Raw genomic sequence first — 21,753 nt, 5'->3', positions numbered from 1 at the left:
GTTCCCTTACATATGTCCTTATGATGAATACTTCTCCCTATACTGATCGGCAATTTTCTAGGCATTTTTATATGCCTTGTAATTAATTATTGTAGTTGATTATTAATTAACTATTAGTTAAATGAAAAGGTCGTCGATTTGTAGTGGAATAGGATTGTTTCATGGAGGGCCAACCTAAAAGGGGTTGTGTCTTATCAAACAACAAGACCCTTGGTTAATGTATAAAGGAGCAAGATTGTGGATAGAGGACACACAATATTAGTAAAAAAGAATTAACCGACCTATTTTTTGACCCCAAAAATGGTAAAATAGTTGACCCTTGAGAACCAAAATTGTCAATCAAATGGTACACTAATGAGGCCATTAGAACTCATTTTTGGGATTGTTGGTGGATGATTTTTGACAAACCACCACACAATAATTTGAGATGCCCATATATTTCTTGCAAAAGTTATATGCTAAGTTTTTCAAAAGGCTTAAAGTTAATTATTTGAGCATGAACTTGAATATGGGCGTAGGAGGTGGAGCTCCACAAGATAGACCTAGGGTGAAGCATAAGAAAGTCAATACATTTGTCCATATTGATATCCCTACCCCTCCTCTAAGCCAACATCCTGATGTCATCGCTAAGGCTAGTGTGGCATTTATTAGAGACATTCATCATTTGAGCAATCTACTAGTCACCCAAGCTAGGTCATTATTGCATCCTTGTGTCAATGATGTTGGTGCTAGTACATTTGGTAGTTCCTCACATGTTTGTGTGTGGCATACTTGTGATATGTGCAAGAGTCTTTGTCTAGGTCCCATTACTAGTTCTGAGTTTCAGTTTGAGGTTGGGGATGATGACACAACAAACAATGACTATAGAGACAACCAAACTCCTACAAGAGACAATGAGGGGTGGGTAGAGACATGGGCTCCTTTTGTTATGGTAAGTCTATAAATTTGATTTGTCATAGAATTTTTAATTTAAAATCAATATTTATATTTTTAAAAAATTATAACTTCATACTTATGTACATTTTTTGATTCATTTACATCAAATCTAGCTAATGATAGAGGACGAAATGAGAGATTTGAATGCTATCACGCTTTTAACCATTTCATTTGGCCTTGAGACCTCTGTGGTATGTATTATTTGATTACTCAGTAATTTCTTGTTTGGTACTATATTTTACATGATTTCTCGTCTTCTTTTTCTTTTGTAAGTTTCACCTGTTAGTGGGGGACAATGTGAGGGAGTTGTGCCACTAACCATTGAGAACGGGAAGCTAATTATATGTTTCAAAGTCATTAAATGCATATATAGATAGATATGTACTTTTTAGTTGTTTGTACTAATGAAATGTTATTAAATTATTATTTTTGGGGGGTGGCCTCTAATAATGCACATACCCAGATTCACCATTGTAGACCCTTTAGCATTTCCATTCACAACAAGATCCATATAGTGTGTATATTTATCATTTATCTTAATGTTCTTAGATTAAAAATAAATAATTTTCATCATTATTGTGAAAACAATATTCTTAATTGTCATAGGAAGCACCTAATGTGATGGAGGGAGGTCGGTAAGGCTTTGTATCTTTTCTCACTTAGCTGACATTTGTTGATCAAAGAACACTTAAGGCAAATTATAATTTGAATTCTTGATTAAGTTATCATTAATAACATTATAGCTTAAACTTGTATTAGATCAATCTGACAACCATACAAACGTGTTTAGGATGGACTTATTGAGGTGTGTGCTTTGTTGAGGACATATGCGAGAACTCTTGAACAGTGGAGGAAGGCATGGAAAGAGGTAAATAAAGTTTTCTTCATTATTGATCAATATGCAATTTGAAAAATATTGTATTCTATATGTACAAATCCATTTAATTAACTAGTCTAACTTGAATTTTATCCTTTTTGTGGGCTAGTGCACCAAGTTGGTGTATGAAAAAGTGGACACCCAAAAAAAAAAAATCAATAACCTGATCAAGTTATTTAAAAGTGAAATGCCAGCTAGGCTTGGAATCTAGGCCTGTCCATTATACTCTTAAAAACTTGATATGGTTATTAAATGAGATAATTTAAAAAATTGATTAGGTTTTGTAAACTATATATTTTTTCTGTTGTCTACATTTAAGGGCATTTTTATACCCTCAAATGACATTAGCAATGTGGAGTGCGGAAGAGAACATCAAAACTTGTTCAGGTTTAACATAAAAATTGATTGTCTATTGCATTTCCATCCATGGTGCCCCACAAACAAGGTAGGCCTTCATCCTATTCATCATTTATGTATTTTTTAATCAATTTTTTTTATGTGGTTTTGTAATTTATAAGTCTTGTAATTATTTTATAAATTGTTTAATATAGATGCATCAAGGAATCCAATAAAATGAGGGAGAGATGAAAGACCACCTCCTACACAATCAAACCCTCCACTTGTCATGACACTTGACCACAAAACACTCCACCCATTGTGACACAACCACAAAACCATCCACCTGTAGTGAGACAACCACAAAACCCTCCACTCAATGTTCCCCTTCAAAAACCACCACCTCCTATAAACCCTCTGTGCATACAATTACATCATTTAACTACTACACAAGAGTACCTCATAAACTACCTCACACAAAATAGTGCTAACATTACCCAAATGGTCAATAGGTTGTGGTCATCTACACTTTCTCACCACTCAACCCTAGCAAATACACTTGAATGAATTGCCCAAAATGCAAACGAGGAGTCTAGGGAGGTTACAAAATAGGGCACATGGAGGGATATGTGTTGTGCATTTTATGCCAATAGGTTATCATATTAGCAAGTGAAACATAAAGACAAAGAAAGGTACTATATATTCTCTTTTCACCGATCTTATATCTAGCAACCCTATATTACACACAACCAAAACTTTTCCCATTCATTAGTGCACTCATACTAGGATGAGATCATATTTTTGGGATAGGTGGTATATGTTATTTGACCTACCACCATGTAATAATTATGAGGTGCCTCTATATTTTTTGAGAAAGCTATATTGTGATTTCATCCTTGACAAGAAGCTAAATCACTTTGACATCTGTCAGTTCTAGGGTAGAGGGAGACAAGCTCTACAAAGGATAGACTTGGCACTCATAGGGTGGTACCATAACATGAGAGGAGATGTATAACACAAAAAACCATGTCTCATGTTGTTCTCCCATCAATTGTAAAGGAGTCTATTGATTTATAGACTCTTCATGTGGTTTCATCATTGATAGATGTTATCATTGAAGATGGCTCATAGTTAGGTGGTCTTCCTTCACCTATGGCACCTCGACCATCATCAGATGCACCTTTACAGTCATCATAAAATGTGATAGCTCCACCATAATCATCACCTATGGTACCAAGGTCATTACAACATGCAACAACTCCATCATCATCACCTATGGCACCTTGGTCATCACAGCCTATAATAGCTCCATTAGCATCACGTGCACCACCAGTGTCATGTTTTCTTGTGTCATGGACACCACCAATGTCATCTCTGCTTGTGTCACCTACACCATTAGTGTCATATTTTCTTGTGTCACCTACACCACCAATGTCATCCTCACTTGTGCCACCTACATCATCATCACATGCATCATTACAATCTTCAGGGCCCAATCAACATTTTTGTTTTACCTGTTAGCACATGTGTGATGGGATAGATATGGAGACATCTCAAGATGGAGTATCATCTCATCCATTTGTATATTGTGGGTATACTTTTAATTCATATGGAGGTGGGGATCTCACACTCACAGATGATTTGATGGTGATGGTCTTCGGTGGACAGGATACACAGGTTTGTTTGTTTGATTTTTGACATGATATTATTTAATCACCTAAATATTATAAAAGTAAAAGAAATTATAGATCACTCTAGATTAATATGTGAACAATATGCAATGCAAGGTGCAGCAAGTTGTATAAGAATACCACAGAATGCTCATTCTACTATAGGTGTGAGGCTAGAAGCAAGAACACCTGAGGTAAAGTTTTCCAAATATTCTTAAAAGTGCAATAATACATTGAGTTTAAAATATTGTTTCTTAATTGTATGAAGACTAACAACCTACTTATAGATCCTATTCCATCTCCTACCATCATTGAAACCCTCTCATTCATCAAATCGATCCAATTCCCATCCACAAATCTTGCTCTTAGCATTACCCAAACCCCATCTAATGAACCTCATGAATTTTGACATGATATTATTTAATCACCTAAATATCATAAAAGTAATTTTTTTAAATTTTATAGAAAATTTTACATTGATATCTTCAAATAATATGCAATGTAGGGTGCAACAAGCGGTACGAGGACACTACATAGTACTCATTTTGCTAGAGGTATGAGGCTAGTCCATCAAGAATACCTAAGGTAAAGTTTTTTAAATATTCTTCAAAGTACAATAATACATTGGCTATGAAATATTGTTTCTCAATTGGTTTTCTTAAAATTACAATAATACCTTTTCATCTCCTACCATCATTGAAACCCTCCCTAATTCATCAAATCCATCCAATTCTCATTGACATATCTTGCTCCTAGCATACCCAAGCTCTATCTAATGAACCTCACAAGTTCAACCTCCATATACCCATCTACATCGAAGAACCTCCATTCACATAGGATGTCTTGCAAGAGTGTGAGGATCATGAATCTTCACTTTTATTTCTTGACAAGGTGCCAAAATTTCTTTCGCATCTCTCTTTTTCTTCTCAGTCTCTTTGTTTTCAATTTAGACCTTGTAGTCTTTTTTAGCCCCAATTTTTCCTATCTTTCAACTATCCTTCCAATATTGTCCTTTAATTCCTTCTTGTGTCTTCTTTGTCTCCTTTGATCTTCTTGTTGTTATTGTTCCTTCTTTCCATTTACAACATTATCTCATATTTATAATAATACGCTTTACTATTTTATAGGGCTTGTCAAGGGCTGAAATTTCTCAAATTGGTGATGCCACATTTTCTACCATTAACTTTGGCCTTGAGAGTTATGCAGTGTCACATCTTGTACACCTATCAAGTTTATGATTTGAGTTGAACTCATGATGTGTCTTGTTGATTCTTCTTATGTTATATTTGTTTCTTCTTTAGGGTACTCCACATAGCTTGAGATTTGGAGGAAAGGGAAGGAAATTAGCAAGAACACTGAAAAAAAAAATGTATGAAATACAAGTCAAGTTTATATTTTGAAATTTATTATGAACAAATTTATATACATGTACTCAATATTGATGAATACATGTTGACTTGTTTGTTGTATATATGTAGAAACAATTTAGTTTTGTAGAGTTGATGAATGCACCTAGGAATGTCGATGTTGAGGCAATGGAAGAAGAGGTAAAATTTCATATTTTCCTTCTCATAAATTTTAGGTTATAGTATGCATTTGTTCTATATACATATTAAATAGTTGCATTTACAAATGAGTACATTTTTTTTTCATTTTTATGGTTATTATCAATAATTTGTCTTATTAACATGTGTTGTTTATCTTTTACCTATTACAACACTCTTTTTGAGACTTTATGCAAATCCTTTCCCATTTCATTTTGTTAGGAGTCCCAAGGGTCAAAGATGGGGTCAAATACAATAAAGGCCAAAGGTATGTATGTAGAGTCTTAGTTGAAGCCCTCTTGTGATCTCAATTTGGATTGCTTGTGTGTGATAGAAATCCCTAACACCTACTCTACAATTGTAACATTTTATTGCTTACCATACAGGTTGTGCCTCATACTAGTATTGATTCATCAATGGTTGTGTCTCCTGCTAGCACAAGAGATCTAGCTTAGGCTGTAGTATTTTTTTGTTTTTTAGTCTATTTGGAATCTTAATGCCACTCTATATTGCTAAAGATGTATTGCTTACCATAAAGGTTGAGCCTCATACCAACATTGATTCATGAATGGTTGTACCTCTTGGTAGCACTAGAGATCTAGCTCAAGCTATAGCACATTTTATTTTACTCTATTTGGATTCCCTAAAGCCTACTCTATAATTCTAACATGTTATTGCTTACCATACAAGTTGTGCCTCATACCAGCACTGATTCATCAGTGGTTGTACTTCCTACTAGCACAAGAGATCTAGCTCAAGTTGCACTATATTTTTTGTTTCTTACTCTATTTGTAATTCCTGATGCCACTCTATAATGCTAACATTTTATCATTTACCATACAAGTTGTTCCTTGTACCAACACTGATTCATCAGTGGTTATACCTCTTGCTAGCACGGGAGATCTAGCTCAGGTTGCAATATATTTTTATTTTTTTACTTTATTTGGAATCCCTAATGCCACTCTATAATGCTAACATGTTATTGCTTACCATAAAAGTTGTGCCTCATACTAGTACTAATTCATTAGTGGTTGTGCCTCCCATGAGCATTGATTCATCAGTAGTTGTGTCTTCCGTCATCACTCTACCTCATCATTTTTTTAGGAGTCCCACCCATTAACAAAGGATCCCATTACCATAATAATTTAGACAAAGGGATGAGGTAATGAACAACTCAACTATCCATAATTTAGAACCCAATTTCTAGTTATTTTCATATTACTTATATGTAACATATTTGATAGTGTATCTTAAATTTTCTTTTGCAAACACCTGGCAAGCCACAAACTACATCAAAGAGGCTCAATTTTGATGATTCTGCAGTCATAGATATTGATGGTGATATACATATGTAGTTGTGGTCATCACATAACATTGACATATATTCGACTTTTGTATTGTATATATTCAATATTTGTATTGTGTTGTCCATTGAACATTTCTATTGTACACATTCAACATTTGTTGGGTATCCAACTTTTGCATTGTATATTTTTGAGATTTGTATTGTGCACATTCGACATGTCTATTGTACACATTCAACATTTCTCGAGTATTCAACTTTTGTAATGTAATGATGAGACATAACATCCTTTTGTAACTACATGATTGATATGACATAATGTATTGATCATTTTGATATACATTAAACTTGGATTTCCATCCATCTTGTTTAATGTGTGCATACAAACTTGTATTTTAGCTTACTTTCTTTCAATTAATCAAATACATGAACTTTCATTATTTTATATAGAAAAAGTAACATGTTTACCAAATTCATTATAAAATGTAATCATATGTCACTTATTTTGATGTAATAAGACACGAATATAAAAAAATATGTCATGATTTGTGTATTTGTGTCAAAGTTCACAACCCAATAGTGCTTAGAGACTTAGCGACACTTCCATTTAGTGGGATCAATACTATTAGAGGGACATTGTGGCTGAAACAAGGTTGGTCATAACCTAAACCTGACCAACTAGAGCTAACGGAGCATGCAATTCGATCCTAGGACCAACGGTTTGAAATATAGACAACATTCCTCATTTTAACTGAGCAACATTGCAAATTTTGGCAAAAGGTGAGATACGAATGAGAAATCCAAACAAACTTGAATCTCTAAATGAGATAGGTTGTTGTAGTTCTAAATAACACGATCATATATCACCTAATAGTTTTTCAATACCTCAAATGAACTCAGATAAATTTCTAATCAAAGATACCATCCCAATGGTACTTAGAGACCCTTAGGAATGCTTCTATTTATTGTGGTCAATATCGTCAGAGGGATGTTATGGCTGAAAAAAGGTTGATCTCCTAGCTCATACTTGACCAACTTGAGCTAATATAGTAGATGATATGATCCTAAGACCAACAGTTTGAAATATACACAACCTTGCTCATTCTAATTAAGAAACATTGCAACTTTTGGCAATAGGCAAGATACAGATTCCAAATCTAAACAAAGTCTAATCTCTAAAAACTAAGATAGGTTTTTTTTGGCCTAGATAATGTGATCTTCTATCACCTGGTAGTTTTTCAATACCTCAAACAAGATCAGAGAAATGCCTGATCAAAGATCACAATACGATTGTGCTTAGAGACCCTTAGGGATGCTTGTGTTTAGTATGGGCAATACTATCAGAGGGAGCTTGGTCCTAGCCTAAACCTAACCAACCTGACCTAATGGAGCAATCGTAGATTGCTAGGAGATGTCAAAATTTCTCATTAGGTCCTAAGTTGGTCAAAAGTTACTCAATGAGCCAAAAGTTGCTCAATAGGCTAGGTGTTATTAGGGAAGGGAAACTAGGGTATTAGGTTACTTATTAGGTCCTAGGAATCTCAGATAGGGTCCTAGAATAGTCCTAAATGGACCCATTTGACCAAAAGATGTCAAAAGAAAAAATTGCTCAAAAGTTGTGAAGTTGCTCAACAAGTTGCTTGAGCAAATTTGGCAATTTTTTGGGAAGTTGTAACTACCCATGCTTAGGTATATGAGCATGGGGAACATATTTTGGAAGGCTATAAAGTTTCCAATTAGATTCCACATGTGTGTATCTATTGTACGGACTATTGTAGCATTTCTATTTGTTTTTGCAGTGCTTTAATGCCCTAGTACAACTATTAATAAACCTAAATAAAATAGGCCCCATCAGCCCTATTTGAAGATAGTAATTTTTGAATGGTTATAGTTGTGATTCAGAGGTGTTAAGAAAGGTCAAGAAGGTCTGGTTATAGTTTTGAAAATAAGAACCATTGAATGGTTCAAGGATTGGATCCTTAATTAGGAGTTGCTAAGTGCTAGAGCCCTAGACCCTCTACATCTTGTCCTAACATTGTATTATAACAATGCTAATCCAGGAAAGAATGAGATTTTGTAGGTGGAGAGTATTTGGAGGAGTTTGATGGTATTTTGGAGTATCATTGGGGTCATGAAATGGAGCCATAGGTGTAGCAACAGAAAATATAGCCATTAGAGGGGGTTTTTTTATGATGGAGTCTATCTTAGAATAGTTTAAGGATGGTGTAACAATTTTCATTTTGCAGGTATTCTGTTGGGAGGTCAAACATTGAGCAAGCCCTATAATTTTGGAATTTTGGGGTCCAAATTGGGGCTTTCGTATCCAGATGTGTCATAGAGTCAAATTGGATACATATTCCTCAAATTAGATCCATTTCATGATAGTGTTGAAAGTGGCAAGGTTTGGGAGTACACCCATGATAGGGTTGCTTTGAAAATGTCGGGTATTAGGCTTAGAAAACATTAGCATTCTGCTAAAAGATTTTGAAAATCCTCCATTAGCCTCTGCATCATGATCTCCAACACATTTACACTCCTCTGGGTCATTTGATCATTGCCCAACCAACTTTTGCACTTGGTTGTACATTCTTGACAACTTTTGCAAAATTTGCTCTTTGCAACTTTTTAACAACTCTTTGCACTATTATGCAATTTTGATTTTCTCATGCTTTATATAGGGTGGTTGGGTGGGTAGTAACCCTTTAGGACTCTTCTTTAATGCTTTGCAACATTCTTGCCAAAAATTGCACAATACAACTTTTACATTTTTTGCAATTTTTTACCAATTTGGTCAAATGACCTTCCTATCATCTCAAACTTACCTATAAACCCTGCCTATGGTAAAAACCTAATTCCAACTCTTTGTTGACCTTATTAACCTCATGATGACATCATCATCATGCCTTTTGCCAATCAAAGGGCTATTTTAAGCCTAAAAAGGGGTGACATAGTGTGACACTAAGGACATGGTCCAAAACAACCATATCCAAGATTTGCATCTATTGTAGAGAAGCCAAATGGATATAATCTATAATTTATTTTCTTGATGTTTTGGGAAATTTGGGAGAAAAATGAAAGATGGCAGCTATCTAAGTCTATATAAGTTGAAGATAATTGAATATTTTTTAAGGATATCATCAAACCCACAAAAAAGAGTTCAAGAGATATATTTATAACAAATTTATAACAATAATTTACAATATTTACATCTCTTATCAGTTTTACATTAAAAAAATTGGCATCTAAATATGCACATGTGACATCTCTTATCAAATTTTTATACAAAATATGGCATATAAATATGCACATGTTACATGTCTAATTAGTTTTATATGCAACTTTTGGCATCTAAATATGCACATGTGACATCTCTTATCTAATTTATACACAAAATTTGGCATCTACATATGCATATCACTGCAAAGTTGCAAAATTTTGCATAACATATATACAAAATTTTCAAAACTATTCTACCATATGTAGAATGATTCAACTATATAGCACACAATCAATCAAGGGAACCTTTTGGATCAACTCTAATCCTTATTGTATCAAGTATTGCCTAGTGATAAAATTCACATACTTTCCACTTCTTGTTAAGAGGCCTACCATGATATAGTATCAATTGAATATTTATTGCAACAATAGGGTTATAATAATGAAGAATATGTTTGTATGTGTCAAAATCCTCAAATAACCACATGGTAGAATTATTGATAGGGTACCTACATTTAATTGTAAAGACAACTTAAAGTTAAAATTGATACATTATACATGACAAATTGACTTAAAGAGATCTTCATGGCAGGGGAAAAAAAACTACCTTCTAAGCCATGTGCCTATCACAGCAATAGATCCTATTGGGTGCTCAATATCCTCACCATTAATGATTGTATCTATCAATTTATTTTTGGGCTCAATACACCAACATAGAAAGTAATTAACTCCATCATTATTCTCATATGCAATAACTACATATACATGACCTACATTATACAAAAGGATAAGTTAATGGTAAAATTGAAAGTAAACTATTTTAACCAAGTATTAAATTGATAACTTAGTACCTGATTTAACTAGGTCAAATACATGCTCAAAATATGTTGATGCTTCAACCTAGTTGAGTTGTAGTGTTGTAGAAAGTTGATATGAATCAATTGTATGAAAAGGTCTACAAGACCATAATTGGCCAACCCACTCTTTTGATTCATATTCATCTCATAAATGATGCATAAACAAAGAGAAAAAGCATGCAATCTTTCTAGTATCAATAGCTAGTGACGTTGCATTTGAACTTCAAAATGAATGCATCTCACTTGACCCTGTAAGTGTACAACAATCTTGCAAATTTTTAATGTTAGGTTCATGTATCAACAAAAAATATCTAGAAACCATAGACTTACCTGTATTACCCGGTCCCATTGTAGAATTGCACCATTGGACAATTACTTCAATATTTCTAGTATTGTTCCACCTTTGTACTTTAATTCCTCTCTACTAAAGGCTCTTTTCACACATGCTCCAACACCATCGTGCTCTCCCTTTCCATATCCCACATCAATGAAATTCAAAAAATGTTGCACTCCTCTTGTCACATGCATCCTACTCAACCAATAGAACATCCTTGCATTCTTGAATTGTGTAGTGCAATTGTTTGACCATATAATGTGTTGATTGTATCTTTCATCTTTTTCCCTCAAATTGTCATAGAAAAATCTAAAACATCCTTGCACAAAATTTGATGAATGAGTTTGATCATCGCTGATATAGAAGTGATACTCTCTTAATACTTTTTTGTCATCCTCTGTGCTATCATGTGCATGAATGAATGTTATGTGTACAAAAATTGACACTTGCATAGAGTTGTAATACATTGGTTGCACTTTATTTTGAGGTTTTGGTGTATAGTTTTTAGTGAAGTCAACAATTGAAACAATCGTACCCAAGAGAAAAATATTCTTACACAACTTGAATTTCTCATCTAACAATCTAGCTCTATGTGTATGACCTATGTAGTCATAAACTATTTTATCTTGAAACAATTGCATAAAATTAGTTACACATACATCACTTTTCACTAATTCACACCTATTTAATTCTTTTCCATCTTTAACACCATATATAACTGACTTGTACTTTCCAAGAAAAACTAGTGTCTTACCAATTTCAAGTATGCTATCTAGATGTAGGCATCTATGCAACTTTTGCAAATCACTACATTGACAAAAAAATCCTTTCAAACACATGGTCTTATAATAAATACACCCATCATTTCGTTTACATAGTACACTTGCAAAAAAAATTCTCAGTAACTTAGGAGGTTGTAGACCACATTCCTACAATATTGTGTTAGTATGCAAAGTACAACATCTATAATGATAAACATCAAACTACATAGAAAACTCAACATGAACCCTACAACAACATGTAGTGCATGTATGATTTATCTTAATATAGAATGGTTTTTTTTATCTCAAAAATTCTTAAACTAGTTTTAATTTGAGGAAATCTTTGAAGAAACATTTCATAAAATTGTGTTCGCGTCATATGTAAATGTTTTGCATGTGGCTCATGGTTTGTTTTTTCAATTCATCTTTTGAGAATATCTTTTTGGTTTGGTGAAGCCCTTGTATTATCATGCCAAAATTTCTCTATTAATATTCTTATTGCATCAACAATAACTTTATTCTTATGTGGAAGTCTACCTTGGAATGACCAAAAAGAGGTCTCATTAGAATTCTCAACTTTCTTTTGCCTCATTAAGGCTTTGAGTAACATTGTTCTACTTATCCTTAATGATTTACTTATTTTTCTTACCATACGAGTTTTTTCCATTTCCTTTCCCATTATGGTTGATGTGAGGACCCATTGACTTGTATTAGCATCTTTAGTACATGCTTTTGAACCAATAGATTAGTATGCATCAAAGAGATTTCTAACAATGCTTCTTGCACTACTATTTTCAGATGTTCTTAACCCCAAAATTCTCATTGTCTCTCTGAATTTCAGATTTTTAACCATTTCAACAAGAAGTTGGCATCTTCCACTTTGATTTAAATTTTCAATATAGTTATTCCAAATCTTTTAGTTATCCTACAATTTCTTTCTGACATTTTATCATGCATTGACTTCAAAATATTTTCATCAATGTCAATTAGAAAACTTTGCTTTTCTACAAATTATCCTAGGAGATGTTGATGTACACACATGCTCTATATTTTCATTAGGTACGTCATGCACATTCATCATTTCAACTTGAAATGTTGCATTAGGGGCATTAGGTGATGTAAGTGTATTTTTCATGAACATTTTTGTTTGTTAAATTAGGTGTGTTTGCGACATCAATATCAATAGGTAGATTTTCATCACTTAAATTAAAGGCATTTGATGGTGTACCTTCACATAATCTCCTCATATGCTTCCTTGTTTTTGCCTTTGTTGCCTCTCATTTTCTAATAGTTCCTCTCTTGTTCTTTCCCATGATTGTAGATGCAAATTACCCTACAAACAATAACATGAATAAAATAAACAATAAAATACATAACTAAACAAACTTGCATGATTATTTTATGCTCAATCACAAGATAGTAACAAAAAAAAGATATTGGCACATGAAAAATATAAAATTTACCTTTTCCAAGCATAAAAAACCTTACACTTGCATACTTGGTAAAGAATACATGTGAAACAATAGTAGAATTTGTTGGATCACACTAAAACAACATAATAATCATTGACATGCTATTTTATTTACATTTTTTAATAACACAATCAAATTGCGTATAACCTAGTCAAGTTATTGGGTTCTAACTACATTATCCGTATAGATAAATAACTCGATTGGGTTTTATATTAATACTAAAAAATGGTATATTGAAGAAGGGGGGGAGTGATGGAGAGAGAGAGAGAGAGAGAGAGAGAGAGAGAGAGAGAGAGAGGGTGAGAGGGTGAGGATAGGGTAAAGAGAGAGAAGGGGATACAAAGAGGGAGAGGAAATGGGGGTGAGAGAGAGAAGAGGATGGGGGAGTGGGGGGGAGGAGAGAGAGAGACATAGGATGGATAAAGGATTAGGGGATAAGAGAGATAGAGAGGGGATATGAGAGTGGGAGAGAGAGATTAGGAGATATGATAGAAATAGTGTGAGAGAGATTAGGGGATATGATAGCAAGAGTGAGAGAGAGATGGAGAGAATGAGAGAGAGAAGGGGATGTGATAAAGAGAGGGAGGGTATAGGGGGGGGGGGGGGGGGGGAGAGAGAGAGAGAGAGAGAGGATGAGATGAAGAGAAGAATTAGAGGATATGATAGAACGAGTGAGAAAGAGAAGGGGGAGAGAGGGATAGGAGGGAGGGAGGGGCAGAGAAGGATAGGAAGGAGAGAGAGAGAGAGAGAAGGGGATAGGACAAAGGGAGAGTATAGGACAAAGAGAGAATATGAGCGAGAGAGGATGGGATGGTGAGAAGAATTAGAGAATACATGATAGAAAGAGTGAGAGGGAGAAGGGGATAGGAGGGAGAGAGAGAGAGAGAGAGAGAGAGAGAGAGAGAGACAGAGACAGAGAGATTAGGAGATATGATAGAAAGAGTGAGAAAGAGATGGAGAGAGAGAGAGAGAGAGAGAGAGAGAGAAGGGGATAGAAGAAAGAGAGAGAGGGAGAGAGGGAGGGAGAGAGGGAGAGAGAGGGGGGGGATGGGATGGAAAGAAGAATTAGAGGATATGATAGAAAGAGTGAGAGAGAGAAGGGGATAGTTGAAAGAGAGAGGGGGATAGGAGAGAGCAAGAGGGATAGGGGAGAGAGATTATGGGAGGGATGGCGAGGGGGAGAGAGAGAGAGATTAGGGGATATGATAGAAAGAGTGTGAGAGAGGTGGAGAGAATGAGTGAGAGAAAGGGGAATAGGAGAAAGAGAGAAAGGGGATATGAGAGAGAGATTAAGGGATATGATAGAAATTTTGTGTGTGTGTGTGAGAGAGAGAGAAAGAGGGAGGAAGGGAGAGATTAGGGACGAGAGAGAGAGAGAGAGAGAGAGAGAGAGAGAGAGAGAGAGAGGGAGGGTATAGGAAAAAGAGAGAATGAGAGAGAGATCGAGAGAGGATGAGATGGAGAGAAGAATTAGAGGATATGATAGAAATAGTGAGAGAGAGAGAGAGAGAGAGAAAGGGATAGGAGAAATATAGAGGGAAGAGAGAGAGAGGGGGGGAGAGATATTTGGGGAAAGGATAGAAAGAGTGACAGAGAGGAGATAGGAGAAAGAGGGAGGGGGATAGGAGAGAGAGATTAGGGGATATGATATAAAGAGAGAGAGAGAAGGGGATAGGAGAGAGAGAGACGAGGATAGGATAAAGAGTGAAAATGAGAGCAAGAGAGAGAGTAATGGATGGAGAGAGAGAGAGAGAGAGAGAGAGAGGATGGGATGGAAACAAGGATTGGGGTATATGATAGACACTTGTTTAGCAAAATACATAACCCAATCTCTCTATCTCTCTCTCTCCATGTCCCTCCCTCCCTCAATCTAACCTTGTGTAGTAGTAATACAAAACCCAATCAAGTTTTCTAGAAATTGATTGGGTTCTAAAAGCCTATTTTATTTTCATAACCCAATTGGATTATTTGAATCCAAAAAGTCTGATTGGTTTATGGGTTGGTGATAGCTTAGGAAAATGACCCAAAGCCTTGGGAGACTGTTTTCCCTCCAATTTTTTTTCCTTTCGACATTTTTTCATCTTCTAAGATGAATTATCATCTTTGTCTTCATTAGGTACACTAATGGTGAAGTGGGTATCTCTAAAATCACTACCATAATCTTACACGTCTTCTTAACTTTCTAACAATTTTTTTTTGGACAACATTAACATTATAAACTTTAATTACTTCAATAATTCATAACAAAAAAAACACTCATCATAAAAAATACAAAAAAACACACAACTTCTAGATATGACTATTAGCTCATACTACCAAAGGGATATGCAAAATACTAAATATAACTATGTCTTTTGTGTTTCACACAAAAATAACTATGTTATCTTTTTTTTAAAAATTAGGAACTATTTTTCATGTGCACAGGTTTTGACCCACCTAATCTTGTCTATTTCATAAAAACTCTAGTTTTTTATAAAGTAGATTCAAAGTACTACAATTTATATGTTTTATGCATCTTGTCATTTTTAGTGGATATTCCTCAAATGACTCGTCCAAGTTCAGGTTTACCTGATTTTCAAAAAAAGTTGCCCACTTATACCCCCCTTTTTGTACACAGTCTTGGTGCACTCACCCTTGTCCATATAGGACCTAGCGAGTTTAAAGAGTCCATCGAAGAGGCTTCATTTTGATGATCCTCCTACAATCTAGGACATAGTAGTTTTTTAGGGAAGCCCTGGGGCACATTTCCATATGACATATGCCATATTTTATGTATAAACTTTGATTTCATAGACATTTTTTGATGACATGTGCCATATTTTGTATACGAATGTACATTTTGACATACATTTGCATCGAATCTATATATGATTATATATTTTGATATATTGTATTATTGTGAATTGTTGCATAGGTGTATTTGTATAGTGTATGGAATCTTGTTTATTTTAATAATGTTTATTAGAATCTTGTTAATTGAATTCTCATTCATTAAAATCTTGTATATGGTTTATGCAACTTATTCATTGTAGTCTTGTTCATTAAAATCTTGTTTGTGGTTTATGAAATCAATATCACACTAATAGAAAATAATTGAACTCCTCCAAAGATTTAAGCAACCACAAAACCAAAATCCCTCCTTAAGAAAAAATAGCTAGAAGCGAAGAGAAGCCCTTGAAATTTTTCAACATCCAACTAACCACAGACATAAAGAAAAAAAAAAAACAATAAGGGCATTGTGTTATGACTCAAAGATTACTGCTCAAATGTACTTAATGCACCTTGTGGGAAGTGCAATGTGTGGTGTTTGTGAACTTTCTAATGATGAATCGATGTCACAATAAATGGTCCGAAAGTTGTGTGTCGGTGCACCAATTCACTAAGGAATACTATGAGATTTGGCATCGACCAATATCATTGTGCCAATTGAAACGAAATTGAATCTTGTAAAACTGAGAGAGGTTATAGTGGATATTGATATCATGGTCCTATAGCATGTGATAGTTCTTCAATAAGCCTCACAAGTTATGAGATACAAGTATTAGAAGACTGCAGCCTAGAAGTGCTTAGGACACCTTGGAAACGCTCTTGTTTGGGGTGCTTGCAAACATTCTAGGCTCCCCGTGGTCGAAACAGTAGTGTCATTGGGGTTCACTTCGCCATCCAAAGTTAACAGTGCCGACAAAATGATGTCATGATGAATGGTTCAAAAGTTGCACACTGGTGCACCAATTCACTAAGGAACAGTGTGAGGTTTGGCATCGACCAAGATCGATGTGTCAATTTCAAATGAAATTGAATGTCCCATATTTAAAAGAGGTTATTGTGGACATCGATATCATGGTTCTTTAGCATATGACAATTCTGAGATACAAGTGTCAGAAGATCACAACCCAAACATGCTTAGGGCACCTTGGAGACACTCTAGTTTGGGGTACTCACAAACGTTCTAAGCTCGCCAACGAAGTAGAAGTGATTGCAATGGTATTAGTTGCAAATACTATAATAATAATAACCATTGAAACCTAAAGGAAAACTTAGATTTTAAATGAATCTTTTTGTATTCAAAAATAATAGAAATCTAATTGTGAGTTTATGGTATGATTTTTAATAAAATATTTGAATTTGATTCTATATGTTTTAGCACATCTATTATCTATTTATTCAAAGTACTTTAAATTTCTATTTTAAGACTTTAATTATTGTACATAGATTTTAGAATAGAAAATTATACATTATAATAATACAATGAATAATTTGATCTTTCATACTTTTCTAGAACTATTAGAAATGTTTTAATTAATTGTAAGTAAATACATTGAAATACACACAATGTTTAGTGTAGTTATTTATTACAATTCTTAGTTAAGTGGAATTTAATTAGTGATATTGTTAAAAGAAAAGAAAAATGATTCCACATATATTATATGTATTACAATGTGTGATTCTATGAGTTAATGTGTTGGTTATACAAATACACACTTCTTAAACATGTTTCAAAGAATATTGTAATGACCAAGAATACTACTTTCTCACCTGAAAAATACATAGAATATAATTTTAAAATATTCTAAAACTAAACATTAATATATTTCATTCATATAATAAATATATAATAAAATTAGAATCAAATTAGAACTGATAACACTTGTTTCTGAGTTACGTTATTTCAAGACTAATATTCGGTTGGCATTCGATTTTAAGGACTTTTTGAATCCCGATTCTTCCATTCGCTGAAGAGGGATTCTTTTTCAGTGGGAAAACCGAACAGATTTTTAAACTTACGTTGCTGAATGGACATGAAAACCACAAACAAATCATAATGCAATTATTCGCCAATAGTTATTTCTGCATACGGATTAGAAAAAGCATATCACCCGGATTAGAAAAAGCAGTCCAAAATAGAAACCGCAAAATTTAACAGCTGATATCTAGTGTTCGATTCATTTTTCCTGACAAAACTTCTGTAAAAAATCAATTTGCAATAGAACATTTCCCACCCGCTGTGAAAAAGGTGCTATCTTTGTGAAAGAGAAAAGGAAACTTGGAAACATAGAATTACTATAAGAGATACATTCTACAGAAAACATGGATTTCAAACAAAGAACAAACCTTTGCTAAAGCATCACATTGCAATACGGAAAAGATCAGGAAACAACTTTCAAACAGGGTAATGGAAACTGCAAAGGGCTTAATGAAAAGAGTTGTGGATCCAGCGAGACGTGTTATAAAAGAATGTGCATTGAAATGGTTCAGCTGCATCAGCAGGAAGCGCACGTTTAAAGAATTTGAGGAGGATCCTGAGGCAGAGGAAGAAAACAACATGCAACATGCAGAGCAAGAACAGAGGAAAAGGGCACGAACGGATCATGGCAGATCTCACTCTCTAGAGGTTAGTGGCTTCTGCTCAAAACAGAGTTCATATATCTAATGGTGAACTAATGTAGTATATATCTAACTCAAAATACTTTCAAATACATTTCCATCCTTGTCAATCAAAAATTTGGAGAAGTTCCATCTGATGTCCTCATCAAAAACACCACCTCTGCATGATTTTAAGAACCTGTATACAGGAGCTGCATTCTCACCATTCACATCCACCTGCATATTCATAATTAGTATTTCAAATCATTATTAAGGAAATAATGTTAACTAAAAACTTTACTTTTAAATCATATACCATGTCCCCTGTATTTAAAATGCAAACCTTATCAAAAATGGGAAAGTTGGCTTTAAAGCGAGGGCATGCAATTGCTGCAATCTCTTCATTAGTACCAGGTTCTTGTGCAGCAAACTGATTACATGGAAAGGCCAATACTTCGAAACCTACAAACATGTTTTTCAAAATAATTTGAGCTCTCTATAAACTTTGATGATTGACATTATTTGTATTTTTCAGTATATATTTTGAAATCAAATTTTATTTTGGATTTGTGAAGATATGATATGTTGTTTTAAGCGTTTTCTTGGCTATCAGTTCTCTTGTCAAGGGGCCTCTGTTTGTTTGACCATGTAGGAAATTCTGTAGTTAAGCACACTCAAGTTGTAGTATTGGGATGGGTGACCTCCTCCGGGCTCTGGGGAAGTCGGGTGCTTTGTTAGGTTCGTGTTCATTCACTACTCATGAAATATGGATCAACTGGTTTTACTCAAAAACTACACAATTAAATCCTAATACCTATATCATAATTTAACTTGCTATAAAATTATTTCCTACTCACCCATTAAACATTTCTCGAAAAATAAACTTCTTACTTAAAATATTTCATATCTGAAAGTCACTAAAGATAGTACTTTGCAAGATTAGATGTGCATTATCATTATTTGTACTTCCTTTTGGATTGACTCGCCCATTAGATTACACACATAGAGAACAAGTCAGGTGTTGACCTGTAATTTGGCTTAAGATGGAAGAAATCTGATGCCAAAGTTTCCACAATTAAACCTTCTATAAAGATGTAGAGAAACTTAAATCCGATGTCAAGTTTCCATAGTCAAATCTTCTAGAAAGACGTAGAAAAATTTAAATCTGATGCCAAGTCTCCACAGTCAAACCTTCTATAAAGATGTGGAAAAACTTAAATCTGATGCCAACTTTCGACAATCAAGCCTCCTATAAAGATGTGGAGAAACTTAAATCTGATGTCTAAGTTTCCACAATCAAACCTTCTATAAAGATGTAGAAAAACTGACTTTTAACTACTACCAATACAAGAGCATCTATTTTGTAATAAGTCATATAGAAAATTCATTCAAGTACACCAGATGGATACTTCAGGAAATATTCCATTACACCATACAAATTATAATTTCAGGGAGTTTACAGCTACAGACTGGTATTATATAACAAGTGTTCATCCCATGCAAAAGAAATCCTCAGCATCCAAGATTTACAACATTTTCATAAACATGAATTAATATTTGAAGCCCAATGTCACCATCTCAAAGCCAATCCAAGTTTCTATTGGATTTATGATAGATTTTAGTTTCAATCATATATAATTTTAAACGAACATACACAACTAGAAGCTATCATGGATATCATGCATCTACTTCAGAATTGTGTAAAACACATACCACTAAATCTCCACTACCATAGAAAAGCTAAACAGTCTACTTCCCCTATCTAACAGTAAATTAAAAGCTCCAAAGCTACAGATATAAAGTCCTCTAAAAGATAAAACTATTAGACATTAGAAGACTATATATATTACATATCACCTTGGTCCTTAAACTTGACATACAATTCATTCATCTCCTCATAGTTTGTGGTAGTAAGCCCACTAAATGTATGATACATAGATGTAAAAATGTGTAAGAAATCCTACTTAGGAGTATCTAGTTTAGTTTCAAAATTGATGAAAGTTGAATCAGTTCTATTATATTATTCCATGAATATTTTAATTGTGCTTGCAGGACATGGATGATGGAACATTAGTAAGCACTCCAGAATCGCAGTGGTCACCCATACAATTTCCAATTACAGGTGGACGGCAGGTGAGAAACTCTGTTTGACAACATTTTTCTCCAAAGATTTTGGTTTTTGAGATAAATTGTTGGTTTTTGACATGACATGATTTGCACTGCAGTTGTTAAAAAGGAGTAATAGCTCTCATATGCCATTGAGGATGACCCGACAAAGGACAAACTCTGATTCCCCATTGGGTAATTTTAGTCCATTTCAATCAGCTGCTTAACAATTCAATCAAATAAATAGATCTATATACAGATTTCTCGGTATTATTGATTATAAAAGAATCTCAATCTTTTGTCTTTCTTTTGATTGCAGTTATTAAGAAACCAATGGAAATAGAGAAGCAGGGTGTTTCGTTGGCATATGAACACCTAGTACCACAAAAATCCAGAGAGATGGCTCGTAAGATTCTAGAGCATTGTGCTGAACAATCTTCAGCTCAACTAAAATCTAATGATGATTGTCAAACTTCACTAGGATCTTTAGAGGATTTGGCTTCGAGAATCAAAGGTACATCTCCCTCAAGACTCTCAGGCATCTATCAAATTTTGAATATAATTTTATGAGATAGTTTTGAAATATATATTGTGATTGTTCAATTGTAACTCTATTATTAGCTGCCAGAACTGCAGGTTCCCAGTCCTTGAAAAACCTAGTGGACTCCTTTTTTGATCTCTTTTTTAATTTTTTGTAGGGGATTTCGGATCCCCTCAAAATCTGTTTTTACCGAAATCAAAAACTCTACTATAAACTATTTAATAGTCCAATCAAAAGTCTAGAATCTAAAAACAAAATATCAATTCCAATAAAGTTCCAAATCAAGTACATTAATATAATAGCCCAAATATACCTTCACACATTGTTAAGGTGGACTCTATTGTTTTCCAATCTTTCAAGACCTTGTACATAATTGTATTGCTTCAGCATCAAATAGATAATTGTATTGCTTCAGCATCAAATACTAACAAAATGA

General features: G+C 34.1%; 1 protein-coding gene across 26 annotated transcripts in view; it reads right to left on the bottom strand.

Moving 5' to 3' along the window:
* The window catches only part of LOC149570978 (uncharacterized), a 252,939-nt gene that overhangs the window by 33,076 nt on the left and 198,110 nt on the right, over positions 1–21,753 (bottom strand). For 9 of the 26 annotated variants that reach the window (XM_089812549.1, XM_089812535.1, XM_089812543.1 and 6 more), the window contains one exon: positions 18,400–18,907. The exons of 8 other annotated variants lie outside the window; for them this stretch is intronic. In XM_089812549.1, the coding sequence (XP_089668675.1) occupies positions 18,761–18,907 (147 nt within the window). In that variant the 3' untranslated portion in view covers positions 18,400–18,760. Of the gene's footprint in view, positions 1–13,043; positions 13,168–18,399; positions 18,908–19,013; positions 19,133–21,753 lie in introns of those variants that run through there. 9 more of the 26 variants (XM_089812545.1, XM_089812523.1, XM_089812546.1 and 6 more) reach the window with 2 other exon arrangements.

This window comes from Cupressus sempervirens, chromosome 2 (genome assembly GCF_028749045.1).
Source record: "Cupressus sempervirens isolate cs-2001-9-10 chromosome 2, ASM2874904v1, whole genome shotgun sequence".
Taxonomy (NCBI): Eukaryota; Viridiplantae; Streptophyta; class Pinopsida; order Cupressales; family Cupressaceae; genus Cupressus; species Cupressus sempervirens.
The sequence above is the reverse complement of the archived record's forward strand: the minus strand, read 5'-3'. Positions and strand labels throughout refer to the sequence as shown.